The following is a 15,290-nucleotide window of genomic DNA, read 5'->3' as shown; positions in this document are numbered from 1 at the left end:
GCATTGCAAGAAATACTAAAAGGACTTCTGTAAACAGAAGAAAGATGAAAACAATCTAACTACAAATTTAAAAATGACAATAACTATGTACCAATCAATAATCACTTTAAATGTAAATGGATTAAATGCTCCAATCAAGAGACATAGGGTGGCTGAGCAGATAAGAAAGCAAGACCCTTGTATATGCTGTATACAAGAGACTCACCTCAGATCAAAAGACACACACAGGCTGAAAGTGAAGGGTTGGAGTAAGACATTTCATGTAAATGGAAATGAGAAAAAAGCTGGAGTTGCAATACTTATATCTGACAAAATAGACTTTAAAATGAAGAACATATTAAAAGACAAAGATGGGCACTATATAATAATAAAGGGATCAATCCGACAAGAGGACATCTATGCACCCAACATAGGAGCACCTAAATATATAAAACAGATATTGACTGACATAAAGACAGAGATCAACAGTAACACTATCATAGTAGGGGACTTCAACACACCTCTGACAACAAGGGACAGGTCTTCCAGACAGAAAATCAATATGGAAACAACAGCCTTAAATGATACATTGGACCACTTGGATTTAATCGATATTTTCAGAGCATTTCACCCCAATGCTGCAAAATAGACGTTCTTCTCAAGCACACATGGAACATTTTCCAAGATAGACCATATATTAGGCCACAAAACAAGTCTTGATAAATTTAAGAAAATTGAAATCATACCAATTGTCTTCTCTGACCACAGTGCTATGAAATTAGAAATGAACTACAGGAAAAAAACTGGAAGACACACAAATTCATGGAGGCTGAATAACATGTTACTAAATAATGAATGGGTCAAGCAGGAGATCAAGGAAGAAATCAAAAGATATCTCGAGACAAATGAAAATGAAAACACGCCGACCCAAAATCTATGGGATGCCGCGAAAGCAGTCCTAAGAGTGAAATTCATAGTATTGCAGGCCTACCTAAAGAAACAAGAAACATCACTAATCAACAGTTTATCTTCACACTTAAGGGATCTGGAAAAAGAACAGCAAAATAAGCCCAAAGGGAATACAAGGAAGGAGATAATAAAAATCAGAGCGGAAATAAATGAAATAGAAACCAGAAAAACAATACAAAAGATCAATGAATCCAAGAGTTGGTTCTTAGAGAAGTTAAACAAAATTGACAAACCTTTAGCCAGACTCATTAAAAAAGAGAGAGAGAGGACTCAAGTTAATAAAATCAGAAATGAAAGAGGAGAAGTGACAACAGACACCATAGAAATACAAAAAATTTTAAGAAATTACTATGAGCAACTATATACCAACAAATTTGATAATCTGGAAGAAATGGAGAATTTTCTAGAGGCATACAACCTTCCAAGGCTAACTCAAGAAGAAACAGAAAACCTGAATAGGCTGATTACCACCAGGAAAATTTAATCAGTAATCAACAATCTCCCAATAAACAAAAGCCCTGGACCAGATGGCTTTACAGGTGAATTTTACAAAACGTTCCAAAAAGAATTATCACCTATTCTCCTCAAGCTCTTCCAAAAAATCCAGAAGGAGGGAAGACTCCCAAACACTTTTTACGAAGCCACTATCACCCTGATCCCAAAATCAGACAAAGACACCACAAAAAAACTACAGGCTGATATCACTAATGAATATAGAAGCAAAAATCCTCAACAAAATATTAGCGAACAGAATTCAGCAATACATTAAAAAGATCATACACCATGATCAAGTGGGATTCATCCCTGGTATGCAAGGGTGGTTCAACATCCGCAAATCAATTAATGTGATACACCACATTAATAAAATGAAAAATAAAAATCACATGATCATATCAATAGATGCAGAAAAAGCATTTGATAAAAATCCAGCAGCCATTTATGATAAAAACCCTTAAGAAAGTGGGAATAGAGGGATCATATCTCAACATAATAAAGGCCATATATGATAAACCCACAGCTAATATCATACTCAATGGGGAAAAGCTAAAACCATTCCCCTTAAGATCAGGAACAAGGCAAGGTTGCCCACTTTCTCCACTTCTATTCAACATAGTGCTGGAAGTTCTAGCCACAGCAATCAGACAAGGAAAAGAAATAAAAGGCATCCAAATCGGTAAGGAGGAAGTAAAATTGTCATTATATGCAGATGATATGATACTATATATAGAGAACCCTAAAGACTCCACCAAGAAACTATTAGAGCTAATAGATGAATTTAGTAAAGTAGCCGGATACAAAGTTAATATTCAGAAATCAGTTACATTTGTATATACCAATAATAAAACATCATAAGGAAAAACTGAAAAAACAATCTCTTTTACAATTGCTCCAAAGACTATAAAACACCTGGGAATAAATTTAACCAAAGAAGTAAAAGATCTGTACTCAGAAAATTATAAGACACTGAAGAAAGAAATGAAAGAAGATACAAATAGATGGAAACACATACCATGTTCATGGATAGGAAGAATTAATATAGTTAAAATGTCCATACTGCCTAAGGCAATATACATATTCAACGCAATTCCTATCAAACTACCAACGACATTTTTCACAGAAATAGAACATATAATCCTAAAATTTATATGGGACCATAAAAGACCCCGGATAGCCTCAGCAATCTTGAGAAATAAGAACAAAGTGGGAGGTATAACAATACCTGACATCAAATTATACTACAAGGCTACAGTAATCAAAACAGCATGGTACTGGCATAAAAACAGACACATAGATCAATGGAACAGAATAGAGAGTCCAGAAATAAATCCATGCCTATATGGCCATTTAATCTATGACAATGGAAGCAAGAATGTACGGTGGGGTAAAGACAGTCTATTCAATAAATGGTGCTGGGAAACCTGGACAGACACATGCAAAAAATGAAGCTGGACCACCTCCTTACACCATATACAAAAATAAATTCAAAATGGCTTAAAGACTTAAATGTAAGATCTGAAACCATAAAATTCCTAGAAGAAAATATAGGAAGAAACTTCACAGACATTACCCGGAGTAAGATTTTTACTGATATATCCTCATGCAAGGGAAGTAAGAGAAAAATAAACATGTGGGATTACATCAAACTAAAAAGTTTTTTCACAGCAAAGGAAACCATCAATAAAACAAAAAGGATCCTACTGAATGGGAAAAGATATTTGCCAATGATATATCTGATAAGGGGTTAATATCACAAATTTATAAAAAACTCACTCAACTCAACTCCAAAAAAACAAACAACCCAATTAAAAAATGGGCAGAGGACATGAAGAGACATTTTTCTAAAAAGGACATACAGATGGCAAACAGACATATGAAGAAATACTCAACCTCACTAACCATCAGAGAAATGCAAATAAAAACCACAATGAGATACCACCTCACCCCAGTCAAAATGGCTATCATTAATAAATCAACAAACAACAAGTGCTGGCGCGGATGTGGAGAAAAGGGAATCCTTGTGCACTGTTGGTGGGATTGCAGATTGGTGCAGCCACAATGGAAAACAGTATGGCAGTATCTCAAAAATCTGAAAATGGAACTACCTTATGATCCAGCAATCCCACTCCTAGGTATCTATCTGGAGAAATCCAAAACTCCAATTCAAAAAGCTTTATGCACTCCTATGTTTATTGCAGCACTATACACAATAGCCAAGACATGGAAACAACCGAAATGCCCATCGGTGGATTAAGAAACTGTGGTACATTTATACAATGGAGTATTACGCAGCCATAAAGAAGAAAGAAATCTTACCATTTGCAACAACATGGATGGACCTAGAGAACATTATGTTAAGTGAAATCAGTCAGACAGAGAAAGACAAATACCATATGATCTCACTAACATGAGGAATCTAAAGAAAAGAATAAGTGAATGAACTAATCAGAAACAGTTTTGGAGACATAGAGGAAAAACTGAGGGTTGCTAGATGGGTGGGGGGGTAGGGATAACGGGGAAGGTGAGGGGATTAGAAAACAGTCGGTAACCACAAGATGGCCACAGGGTTTTGAAAATTAATTTGGGGAACGTAATCAATAATGTTGTAAAGATTTTGTAGGGTATCTGATGGACACGTGTCCCATTTGGGAGACCACCTCAGGGGTGATGTAGATGCCTGATCATTGCACTGTACACCTGAAGCTGAAGCTGAACAATAATGAGTGTCAACTATAATTTTATATATTCATATATACATACATATATATATATATATATATATATATATATATATATATATATGTATATGCTTAGAAGAAGCGGAGTACAGCATTAGGAATAGAGACAGTGGGAATGTAAGGGCTCTGTGCGATGTCAGAGGGATAGTGGATGGGGGAAGGGGGGTTCACACAGTGTGAGGGATATAAATGGTAAATGTCTAAGTATTACTTTGTCTTGTGCACCTGAAACTAATAAAAAAAAAAAAGCAAAGATTGTCAGACTGGATAAAAATAAAACTATCTAATGCATATATATATATAAGAACACATAAAAGTTGAAAGTAAAAATTTAGTGTATACATATATATGTATGTATATATGCTAAGCAAAAGAAAGCTGATATCAGAAAAAGGCAAAAAATGTTACTAGAGCTAAAGAGTGACATTTTCTCAAAACAAAGTTTGAGAGAACTGAAATAAGAATTAAGCAATCATAAGGAAGATTTTAACTTTCCTCTTTCAGTAACTAATAGAACAAGCAGATGAAAATCAATAAGAATATGCAAGAATTGAATAACAAAAATTAACAAACAAATGATCATCTGTAGAACACGATACCTAACAATGGAAGAGCACATGTTTTTTTCAAGTACACATAGAATAGTTCAAAAGTTGGCCATATGCTGAGTCGTAAAGCAAGTCCCAAGAAAAATTTCAATCGATTAAAATCATAAAGACTATGTTCTTTGACCACAGTAAAATTAGTTAAAAATTAATACCAAAAAGATAATTCATAAACCTTCAAATGTTCGGAAATTAATTAACACATTTCTAAGTAACTCACAGACAACGGGGAAAAAAATCTAAACAGATAATGGGAAGTATTTTGAACTGGATGATAATCAAAATACAACATATCAAAACACGTGGGATGCAGATAAAATTACATACATAGAGGAAAACTAATAGTCTTAAATGCATATATTATAAAAGAAGAAAAGCTGAACACCAGTGATCTAAGTATCCCTCACAACTATCTTAGGATGAAAAACATCAAAGGCAAACCAAAGAGAAGAAGAAAGGAAATAATAAAGAGCAGAAATGAATTCAATTGCAAATAACGCACAATACAGATGATTAGTAAAGCCAAAGATTCTCTAGTAAGTAAAAGTGATAAATCCCTAATAAGACTGAGCAAGATAAAAAGAAAAGGCACAAATCACTGATATTGAGTTTGAAGCAAAGGAGTATTGCCGCAGCTCCTACAAACATCACATAAACATCACATGAGGATATTATCTTAATTGTTTCTCTGCGTAGATAGACTTTGCTACTGTAAAGAGCTTATGCTTGTTAAACCAAGCCAGTATTCAAGTTAATTTGGCAGTTATGTTTTGGTGGGTAAATTAATAAATTAGCATTTTAGTTGCTAAACTGGTAGGGTTTTTTGTTTTGTTTTGTTTTTTGTTTTTTGTTGTTTTTTTGGTTTAGTTAAACTGACCCAGTTCTCCAACGTTTGGAAAAACCCTGTGCAAACTAACCAAATTGAGTCTTTGTACATGCAAAGCAGGAGAGCAGACGTTGACCTCAAAGTAATACCAGACAAGCGGCAGACCTGCTCTAAGTCCCAATTGGATCTTTTCCGTTGAATTACTAAATTGTAAATTTCCCCAGTTGTGTGTGCACATAAGATCGCCTCTTATGTATATTTATGTCCTGCATGTAGCGGAATGAGGAGAATTGTGCCCAGTGGAGGCAACATATATATGTGCAAAAGCATAGGGGCAGGAAATGGCATAGTGTATTCACGGAAGAGCATCTTTTCTGGCTTCAGAGTAGGACATTTGAGGGAGTGCTGAGGGGAGAAGCTGGTTGAACAGATAGGCTTGGTTCCAATTGTGAAAGGTCTTGGAAGACGCATCTTCCTGTATATGCTTGCGACCCATTGAAGGCTTCCAAACACGGGTATGACATAAGCAGACTTTTATTTCAGAGAGCAAACTCATTGTTAGAATTCCTCAAGACAATGAATACGTGTCTATTTCCTTTCCTAGGTTATAAGTAACAGACATGGATACCTCAAAATATTTTTGATTGATTAATTGGTTGACAAACTCTTTTATAAGTAAACAAGCCAACTTGCTTTATACAAAGTTTTGTGGATGACCCACTTGTCAGCTCTTTTCCTGTAGGAGTTTACAGTGTAGTAAGGAGATAACATTATACACATAATACAGAAAGAAACTGGGCCAGGAGTCAAAGGACATGAATTCTATATATATCTCCTCCATTTCAGTTGTTTATAAAACATATATTTAATAAGTACCTATCATATGTCAGATATCTGCTAGACTTTAGGTATACAGCGATGGGCAAAATAGACGCAGACTGTGCTTTCATGAAACTTACATGTCCAGTGGAGGGTAAAGATCAAACAATCCCCAAAATCTATTCAACATCTATGTATTGCGTATCTAATATGGGTCAGGTACTGTTCTAGGTGCTTCAGATAATGATGAAAAAGCAGAGAGAGATTGGTGCCCATTCAGGGTTTACATTCTAGTGAGAGAAGACAGAAAACAAACTCTCGACATAATAATGAATTAATGTATGTATCTTATTAGACGGTGGTAAGTATTACGGAAAAAGGAACACAAACTCAGGTAAGGGTTTTTAGTCATGGGGAGGGGGTAACAGATAGGAGTTGGGATGGGTTGTTATTTTAAATGGAACCGTCACAGTGGCCTCACTGAGAAGAGGAGGGAAGCTGGTATAGATTGTGTAGGTCCTTGGGTCATTGTAAGCACTTTGGCTTTTACTGAGAGAAAGGGGGAGCCATTGCAGGGGTTTGAGCGAACATGATCTGACCTGACTTCTACTGTAATAGGATGACTGGTTTCATGTTACGACCTATAACTAAATCATGACAGGTGTGTCCTGAGAAGGGATCAAAGGGGGAACCACATTTATAAAATGTCTGTGTGGTCTTGTGCCCTAAGCTGAACCAGCCCCTGCTGTCTCAACGGGACCTCACAGTGAGGAGCTGGTAGCAGGCTGTGTACACATGCACAGGTTGTAGAATATTATTATTTGGTATTAATGCACCATGCCACATAATCCAGTGCCAGATTATGAGTTCCACACTAGAAAAGTTTTAGCAATTGGTTCTTGGGGGGCAAAAAACTTACTCTTTTTATGTATAAAGCACAGATGTATGTACAGTATGTAAACGGATATGTAGAATATTTGCAGTATTGTGATTTCATGGGGAATATATTTTAAAGATTTTTTTGGGGGGCAGCCGCAGTAGGGGGAGGGTGTGATCGTGAAAGCCAGGTTGGAAAACGCTGACTTACAGGAAGGGAGTGTGTGGCAGGAAGATCACTGAGCTGGGGGTTAGGAGACTTTAGCTGAAATCAGCTCATCATTAACTCTGTGTAGACTTGGACCAGTCACTTCCCCTTCTAGGTTTCAGGCTTTTCTCCAATGTAAAGTAAATTGTTTGACGGAATGATCTCATAGGTTTCCTCCAGTGCTAAAATTATGAGGAGGAATTGAGCTGGGGCTTCATTCAGTTATAAACAACTGATTATGAAATCTATCGTAACTGATTAAGTATTTGGACCCATCAAACTTCACTTTTCAGTAAGAAAGGGGCTAGTGTCAATAGCCTGTGTAGGCTGTCTCTGGCCCCTTTTCCCTTATGTATCTTTTGAGCTGTCCCCAAAGCTAGAATTCTAGAAATACTGCTCTATTTCACTCCAGAAGTTTCCTGGACACAATTTTAGAGCTAAGGGTCCTATAGAGTTTTGTCAATAAGATGTTCATGAAATGCTTTGAAACCTGTCAACCAGAGTTGCATTGCTTCTCAATTTTTGCATGATTTGGAGACACAAAAGTCTGTTTACAATCTATCTGGATTTTCACTTCAAAGAGAAAGATGTATGTGATGTGGTGAGGAGAAGCAGGAGTTAGCAGGACAGAGTCCCAGCTTCATAAACAAAGAGCCTGGGTATCCATGGCAGCTGTAGATGACATCTACCAGCAAACGTGAGCATTCAGTTCTTTGCCTCTTACTCCAGACCTGGGCCAATTGCACTAAGCTAACCTTGAATCGTTTATTCTGTGTCCATTAGGGTTTTAGTTTCTCTTCCTGGCCCTCTAACTATACTTGAAAGTCCCTTGAGAACAGAGTCTATCTCCTAATTCATAGGTTTAGTGCTCAACTCAGTGTCCTGTACTTAAAGATTCTTAGTGGATATTTGTTAACTCTGCCGATCACCCAGATTTAAGAGGGCAAAATCAAACTCAAAGCCATAAATCTCCGAGTCCCTTATTTTTGGTGGTCTGTACTGATGTGCTCATAGGCAAAGCATTATCTTTTTTCCCTTCTGCCATTTAATTACTTAGTGCTGTTTCCAGGTAAGAAATGTGAACAGAATTCATTACCTAACTGTAGTGCATATGACTCATTTATCCTAGGGTATCAATGCTTGAAGAAGTGTTTTGTGTAATGAATTGTTTTGTGTAATTGTTTTGTATAAATAGATGTGAGCACTGTGAAAAATTGTTCTCCACTGAATTGCAGGGACTTCTTGAATGTTGTCAACATTAGAGACAATTGGAAGAGGGAGTTCCATTTAGTGACAAATGGTTCAATATTCAGAAAGGTCCATGTAGACTGGGAAGAAATTCAACTCAACCCGTAGCTGGCCCAAAAATACTTGGAGTTCCTGGCAATGAGGAAAACCCCAGAGTCTAGTTGAAAATATCCTTAGGAGTGAAGGGGTTAACTGAGTGTGTAAGCTTTATCTTGTGTCCAGTGGACTTGTGGTTTGCTGACTAAAGTCTCCGGTAAATGATTGTTAGAAACCTGTCATTGATAGCTGTTGCTAGTTTCTGCATTGCAAAAGCCCATTGATTCCTCCGCAAGGAAAGGCAGCATCCTGTATCCTTTACTCACTTCAGGTCTGCTTGCAAGAGGATCCATCAAATCAATAAACATGAATGACCAAGACCCCAACAACATCTATGACACCGTCCAAAAAGAGACGGTGTATGAGGTTCCCTATGAGCCGGCAGAAAATGAAGGTACCCTTAATGATGACATCTGTGAAGACTTGAGGTCAGAAAACAATGTATATGCCACCACACTGGAAACCCATGAATACGATTCTGTATCAGTTTGTGCTGTTGAGGGTGAAGAGAACACCTTGGCCTCTTCCCCACCAGAAGCAGACGGCTACCTGTTGCCTGAGGAGGTATGTCCTGAGCCCCAGGACCTTCCACCAGGTGAGCCCCAGGAGGATAGGGATATCTCAATGGAAGAATTACACTCACCAACTCAGGACCAGGAGCCCAGCCCAGAAGAGCCACAGGAGAATGGAAACACGATGAAGGAAGATCTGCCTACTCCTGCCTGCTTCACCATCCAGGAGAGCAGTGAAGATCCCCCCACCTGCTATTCTGCTGCAGGTGGTTTGCAAGAAAATGAATCAGCTTCCACGGACCCTGAGATTCACCTCTTTGTGAAGGTAAGGGCTGCCTGTGACAAGCACACCTGCGCGTGCAGATTGCATACTTGGTGTTTCGTTTGGTTCTGAGTGACCAGGGAAAGATGCATGGTCCTCAGGTCTCAATACATGTTCAAGAATAGAAAAAGGTGAAGGGATTAAGAAGTATACTTTGGTAGTTACAAAATAATCATACAAATGTAAAGTAAAGTATAGGGAATATAGTCAATAATATGGTAATACCTACGTATAGTGCCAGGTGGGTACTAGACTGGTCAGGGGAATCACTGCATTAATTATATAAATGTCTAGTCACTATGCTGTACGCCTGAAACTAACACACAATCATACTGAATGTCAACTGTACCTGGAAAAAAATAATTAAAAAAGCAAACGGAGTAGGGCTGATTAAATCACTCATTCCAGAGTTTACCCAAGACGGCTCGAAATTGCAGAAGCTGGAAAATGCGTTTAAAGGGTGTGTCTAATCGTTGACTTTTATATACCATGGGCAAAGCATATTTTAAGAGTTCGCTTACGAGTGAGCAGAAGTTGCTGCTCCAGTTCTTACTTTGTGACAGACGTTAAGTACGTTTTCCTGTCTGATTAAGTTGCACTTGTCAGCATGATTTTTAAAAACAAAACCAAAGCTTGTGAGAGAGAAAGTCATAGCTACAGTCGGGCGCGGGAGTTTCCTTTGTAACGTTTCTAAGGTCACAGATACTTCAGATATATGGTCAACAAAGGTTACCTCTGTCACTGAGCTTGTTCTTTTGGCACTAATATAACTAAAATACCTGATGAAGTAAAATGATTTCAGTGGTAGTAAGACACTAATTCAGTGTTAATGTTTAATGCTTATGATATTTACGCCAAGGCTTTGGTGATCTTTGTATTAGACTTTACTACAATTTATTAGATATTGTAAAAAAGATTATGGCTATGAATATTATAAAACATACAGAGCATTCAGGGCTGAAAAAAAATCATCTTTATTAATCAAGATGACAGAATATTTTCCCCAAAATTCACCCTCCCCACAATATTTATATTTACACTTTTTAAACTATGAAGACAACATATTAGTAATACTGCTACTTTTTGCTAATAAAAATGATTACTCTATGAACCTACAAAACTCCAGTCCACGCGCATTTCTCCCCTTTCTGGTTCCTAATAACTCCTTAATGAAATTCCCTTTATTTACTCATTTAATCCCTCATTATTTTCTACTTTGTACTTTCCCCTAGTTGTTTGGTGTGTAAATTGTGTCTCATTTATTCTACCACAGGTCTTTTTAAAAATCAACTATCAGTGTTTGGCTCGTGCTAAGCTACCCGACAAAGCTTGCCTGGTAGGATGCTGAGCATTGGTGGGGGTGGGAAGGGGCGTGTAAGACAGGCTCCTTGCTCTAAAGAAATCCACAGTGTGGTACAGGAGACAGATGTGCACGGGCTGAATTTTGGTGATGAGAGGAGTGAATGGGGTGCTGGGCCTTCCAGGAGGGCGTGCCCCCGTGTGTACGGAGCTCCCCACAGGACGTGACATGGGAGCGGGTGCCTTCAAGCAGCTTTCTAGCCTCCGTACCCATATCACCACTGTGTTCATTTCCGAAAACAACAACAACAAATAAAAACCCACACACAAAATAACCTACATTTTTTTAAAGTCCTCACTTTTTTCTCAGGACAGGAGTATTTTTTCTCAGGACAGAAAAAATACATGTAACTTCACACAACAGGGAGGGCAGGTCACCCTCATTCTCCTCATTATCATCATTGGCACCAAGACAATTATGTGTACATTTGGCCAAGTGTTGATTTTACCAGAAATTAGCCGACCACTGGTGTAGAACCAAACAGACGCAGGAGGAAAAAGCAGTATTGGCATTTCCAGCTGGTACCAGCAATAGGAAAAAACAGCAGGATAGTGATGCGTGATTCCTAACTTATTTATGAGTAGGATCTGTAACACTATAAAGCAAATTTTGGATTTAGTTAACTTTGTAAGTTAATTAACATTCTTTTCAGGTAATTATGTTACCCAAAAGTCAGAGAGCATGTGTACCATTGACCTCAGCTCTTATATGTGAACTCCTTTTGTTTTTAAGGCTATTCAGCAGAAATCGGTATGAAGAGGGGCAGTTAGAATCCTTACTTTGCAGCCCTCCACCCCATACCCACTTTAATACCTTATTCAGTGTGAATGGAAATGTAATGTATGAAAATAGATTAAAAACACGGGCTTGGATGGGAGTGGAGTGTCTATGTGTAAACTGCTCAGGCTCCTTCATCATCCCAGCAACCAGGAGGGGATGCTGGAACCCCTAAATGTGACAGGGGTTAGGTGTGCTCACCATCTTTCTAGCAGGGCTTGTTGCTATGTACTCCTGGGGTATCTTTTCCTGGCCTGTTTTAGTGTAGATGCAGCCTGAGCTCATTTGTATGTTTCCACCTGTTCTAGACAAGCCAGTGAAAATGTCATGCAGGCTTGTAACACTGTTTAACCAACATTTTATTGAGGTTCAGCCATTGCAGGGTATCACCAATTCCTTCATTAAAATATATCATTTATTCCCTCGTCGAACAGGTTGTTATTGTGCTGGGTCCTGGGTTTACAACCATGAAGAAAACAAGCTCTTTGTGTTGTAGTGAGAGAGACAACGGATGGAAAAATAAATAAGTAAATAAAACTAAGCCCAGTGGCAATAGTGCCATAAAGAAACATAAAACCGAATAATTTCCTATTACCGTTGTAACAAACGATCACACACTTAGTGGGTTAACACAGCACACATCAATCTCTTTACAGTTCTGGAGGTCAGAAATCTGATGAGTTTAATGGACCTAATATTAAGGTGTTGGCAGGGCTGTGTTCCTTCTGGAGCTCCAGTGGAGAACCACTTTCCTTCCCTCCTCTAGCTGCTAGAGGCTGACCTTGTTCCTCGTTTGTTGCCCATGCATGTCACCTTTTCTCCCCTTGCTTCCATCTTTGCCTTGCCTCCTTCTGGTCCAACTCCTCCCGTGTCCCTCTTCTCAGCTCCCTGTGACTCATGTGGGCCCACCAGGGTAATCCAGGATAATCTTTCAATTCAATTGCATCTGCAAAGTCCCTTCTGCCACAAAAAGTCCCATTCATGGGTTCCGGAGTAAGGATGTGGCAAGGTTAGGAGCCATTATTCCGCCTTCCACAATGGGACAGAGTGACGGTGAGTAAGGGAACAGGGAGGCAGCATGGCTGGAGTTGGGTGAGAGAGGGAGGTAAGGTGGTAGCAGATGAGGCTAGAGAGGTGGAGGCAGGCACGGATCATGTCAGGTCTTAAGGGCTTTTGGAAGAACTTGCACTTTTACTCTGAGTGATGTGGAAATTCATCGGAGGAGATTGGCTGTCTTTTTGATAACAGAGAAAGGATAGAAGCTTGGAGAACAGTTGGGAGGCGATTGAAAAACTAGACAAGAGGTGATGGTGGATTGACCTCTGGTGACAGCAGTGGAAGGAGGATGAAGTAGCATTGGGATTATTTTGAAGAGAGATCCCAGAGGTTTTGCTGACGGACTGATGTGAAGCATAATGAAAGAAAAGCACCAAGATCCCCTCTAGGGGTTTTGACCAGAGCTGCTGAGTGAATGGAGATGTTATTCCCATTTCAGCTATGGACACCTTCTCTGGGAACATATGATCGAGAAAATGTGTTATTATAGTCATTCATACATCTTCTTTCCTTCCTTCCTTCCTTCCTTCCTTCCTTCCTTCCTTCCTTCCTTCCTTCCTTCCTTCCTTCCTTCCTTCCTTCCTCCTGCATCCATCCATCCATCCAACATTTACAACATGCTTACTGCATGCCAGGTACTGGATAAGAGATGAACACTGCACATCTTAGGTCCAATCCTCCCATGGGAAAGACGGAGAAACACAACTCCTGAAGATAAGATGGAAGAAATAATAGCGTCTTGGTCACTGACCGAGATCCAGTGAAAAACAGATCTCTCGTGAGAGGTGCCATCCATGTTCTAAGGCAACCAAGAGGCGTTGTTGGTTCAGCATTTGCCACATAGGATCATGAGACTCATCTTACAGCTTTCTGCCAAGACTGAGGGGCCTGTAGACAGTTTCCTAATTGTGCTTGCATGTCTGTGTAGGAGAAAGAGAGAGAGAAAAAAGAGAGAAACAGACAAGAAAGAAGAGAAGAGGAGAGGAGAGAAAGAGAAGCAGTCTGGTATTTCATTTAGAGCAAAGGAAAAAAAAAAGTATTCTGACAATGGTTACCGAAAAGAAAAAGGTACAAATGAATACCATTTGTCCTGCACGTAATTGATACCATTGACTCTGGAGGGCAGTATATGTTGCAGAGCAGGTTTTGAAGTCACATTCATGGGTATGAGACCTGGTGTAGCCAGTTAATGTCTATTAAATTGTTTATTTTCTACCAGTCTCCATTTCCTCATTGGTAAAATGAATGTTATAATGATATGTGCCTCCTAGGGTTGTTATGAAGATTAAACAAGATAATTCATGTAAATTGCTTAGGATAGTATTTGATGTATAGTAAGTGCTCAATGCATAGGAGCCTAAATTATTATTATTGATCCTGATACATTCGAACCATCCATGAAATAATATTTTTATTTTAAGCACATTCAGTAAATGTTAGTAGATACTTAATAAATGTTCGATTACATTTAGTTCCATGACTGATCCTAACATGAGCAATGCGATATTATGGAAAGAGCAATGGTCAGGAAATGCTAACATAACTCTGTCAATAATTTGCTGTGAAACATATCTGGCTGGACCCAAGTTTCCTCATCTCTGAAATTTGATCCTTTCCAGCTCTTACAGTCTTTAATTTTATCCAGTCTCCCAGGGTATGTGGCTCTCGTACTTTATCGGTGTGTACATGGATGGCACCACCTGTTATCCATTCTAGGAGAGCACTTGATAATGATATGATCTCTAGATTGGGGTGTGGTTGGCAAAGGCCAACATGAGATCAACACTCCTTTGCATCCTCAGCGCACGTGAAGCCTGTTCCTTGGAAAGCAAATCTGCCTCTGATTAGACACTCACAGGGTGCCCATTCAAAGGTTGTGCACTGATCAAATTTAGGAGGCATGAGTCACAGAAAATGGAAGTGGTGCCCTCCCAAAGTCAGACAACATAACAGCCCTGGTTAATGTTTCTTAATGTCATAGCCTGGAATCTTTGTTCTACAGGAGGGACTCCCTGTAGTAATTTAGTTTAGCGTCTCGGAAAGTGTCACAGAATTGTCAGTAATTGTTATTATTGCTAGAGCAAAGGAGCCTGATGCTGTCCCAGGAGTCATGTTATCCGAAACAGGGTATTCAACGTAATGCATGGGATATTAGAATATTATAATTAGAATTAAAATATTAGGCGATATTTCTATTTAATTTTATCCAATCTTCTTAAATGTTAATATTTTATATATTTCATTACGTGCACAGTGTATTCTTGCAGTAGTACATTGCTAGAGTTTATAAATGAATAAACATACATATATTGTGGGTAAATGTTTAAATTTGTTATTGCTGGGGCTGTTCAATGAAAAAAAAACTTATTGAATCATAGGCTTTCCTTCTTTCTGTGTCACC

At 38.6% G+C, this 15,290-nt stretch overlaps 1 protein-coding gene across 1 annotated transcript in view; it reads left to right on the top strand.

The window, feature by feature from the left end:
* Positions 1–9,109: 9,109 nt before the first annotated feature.
* Positions 9,110–15,290, top strand: part of CLIC5 (chloride intracellular channel 5) — a 156,472-nt gene continuing 150,291 nt past the window's right edge. The window contains exon 1 of the mRNA XM_019734725.2: positions 9,110–9,699. Coding sequence (XP_019590284.2) covers positions 9,169–9,699 — 531 coding nt within the window. The 5' untranslated portion in view covers positions 9,110–9,168. The remainder of the gene's footprint in view (positions 9,700–15,290) is intronic.

This window comes from Rhinolophus sinicus, linkage group LG05 (genome assembly GCF_036562045.2).
Source record: "Rhinolophus sinicus isolate RSC01 linkage group LG05, ASM3656204v1, whole genome shotgun sequence".
In the NCBI taxonomy this organism is placed as follows: Eukaryota; Metazoa; Chordata; class Mammalia; order Chiroptera; family Rhinolophidae; genus Rhinolophus; species Rhinolophus sinicus.
This window is presented reverse-complemented; position numbering and strand designations above follow the sequence as displayed.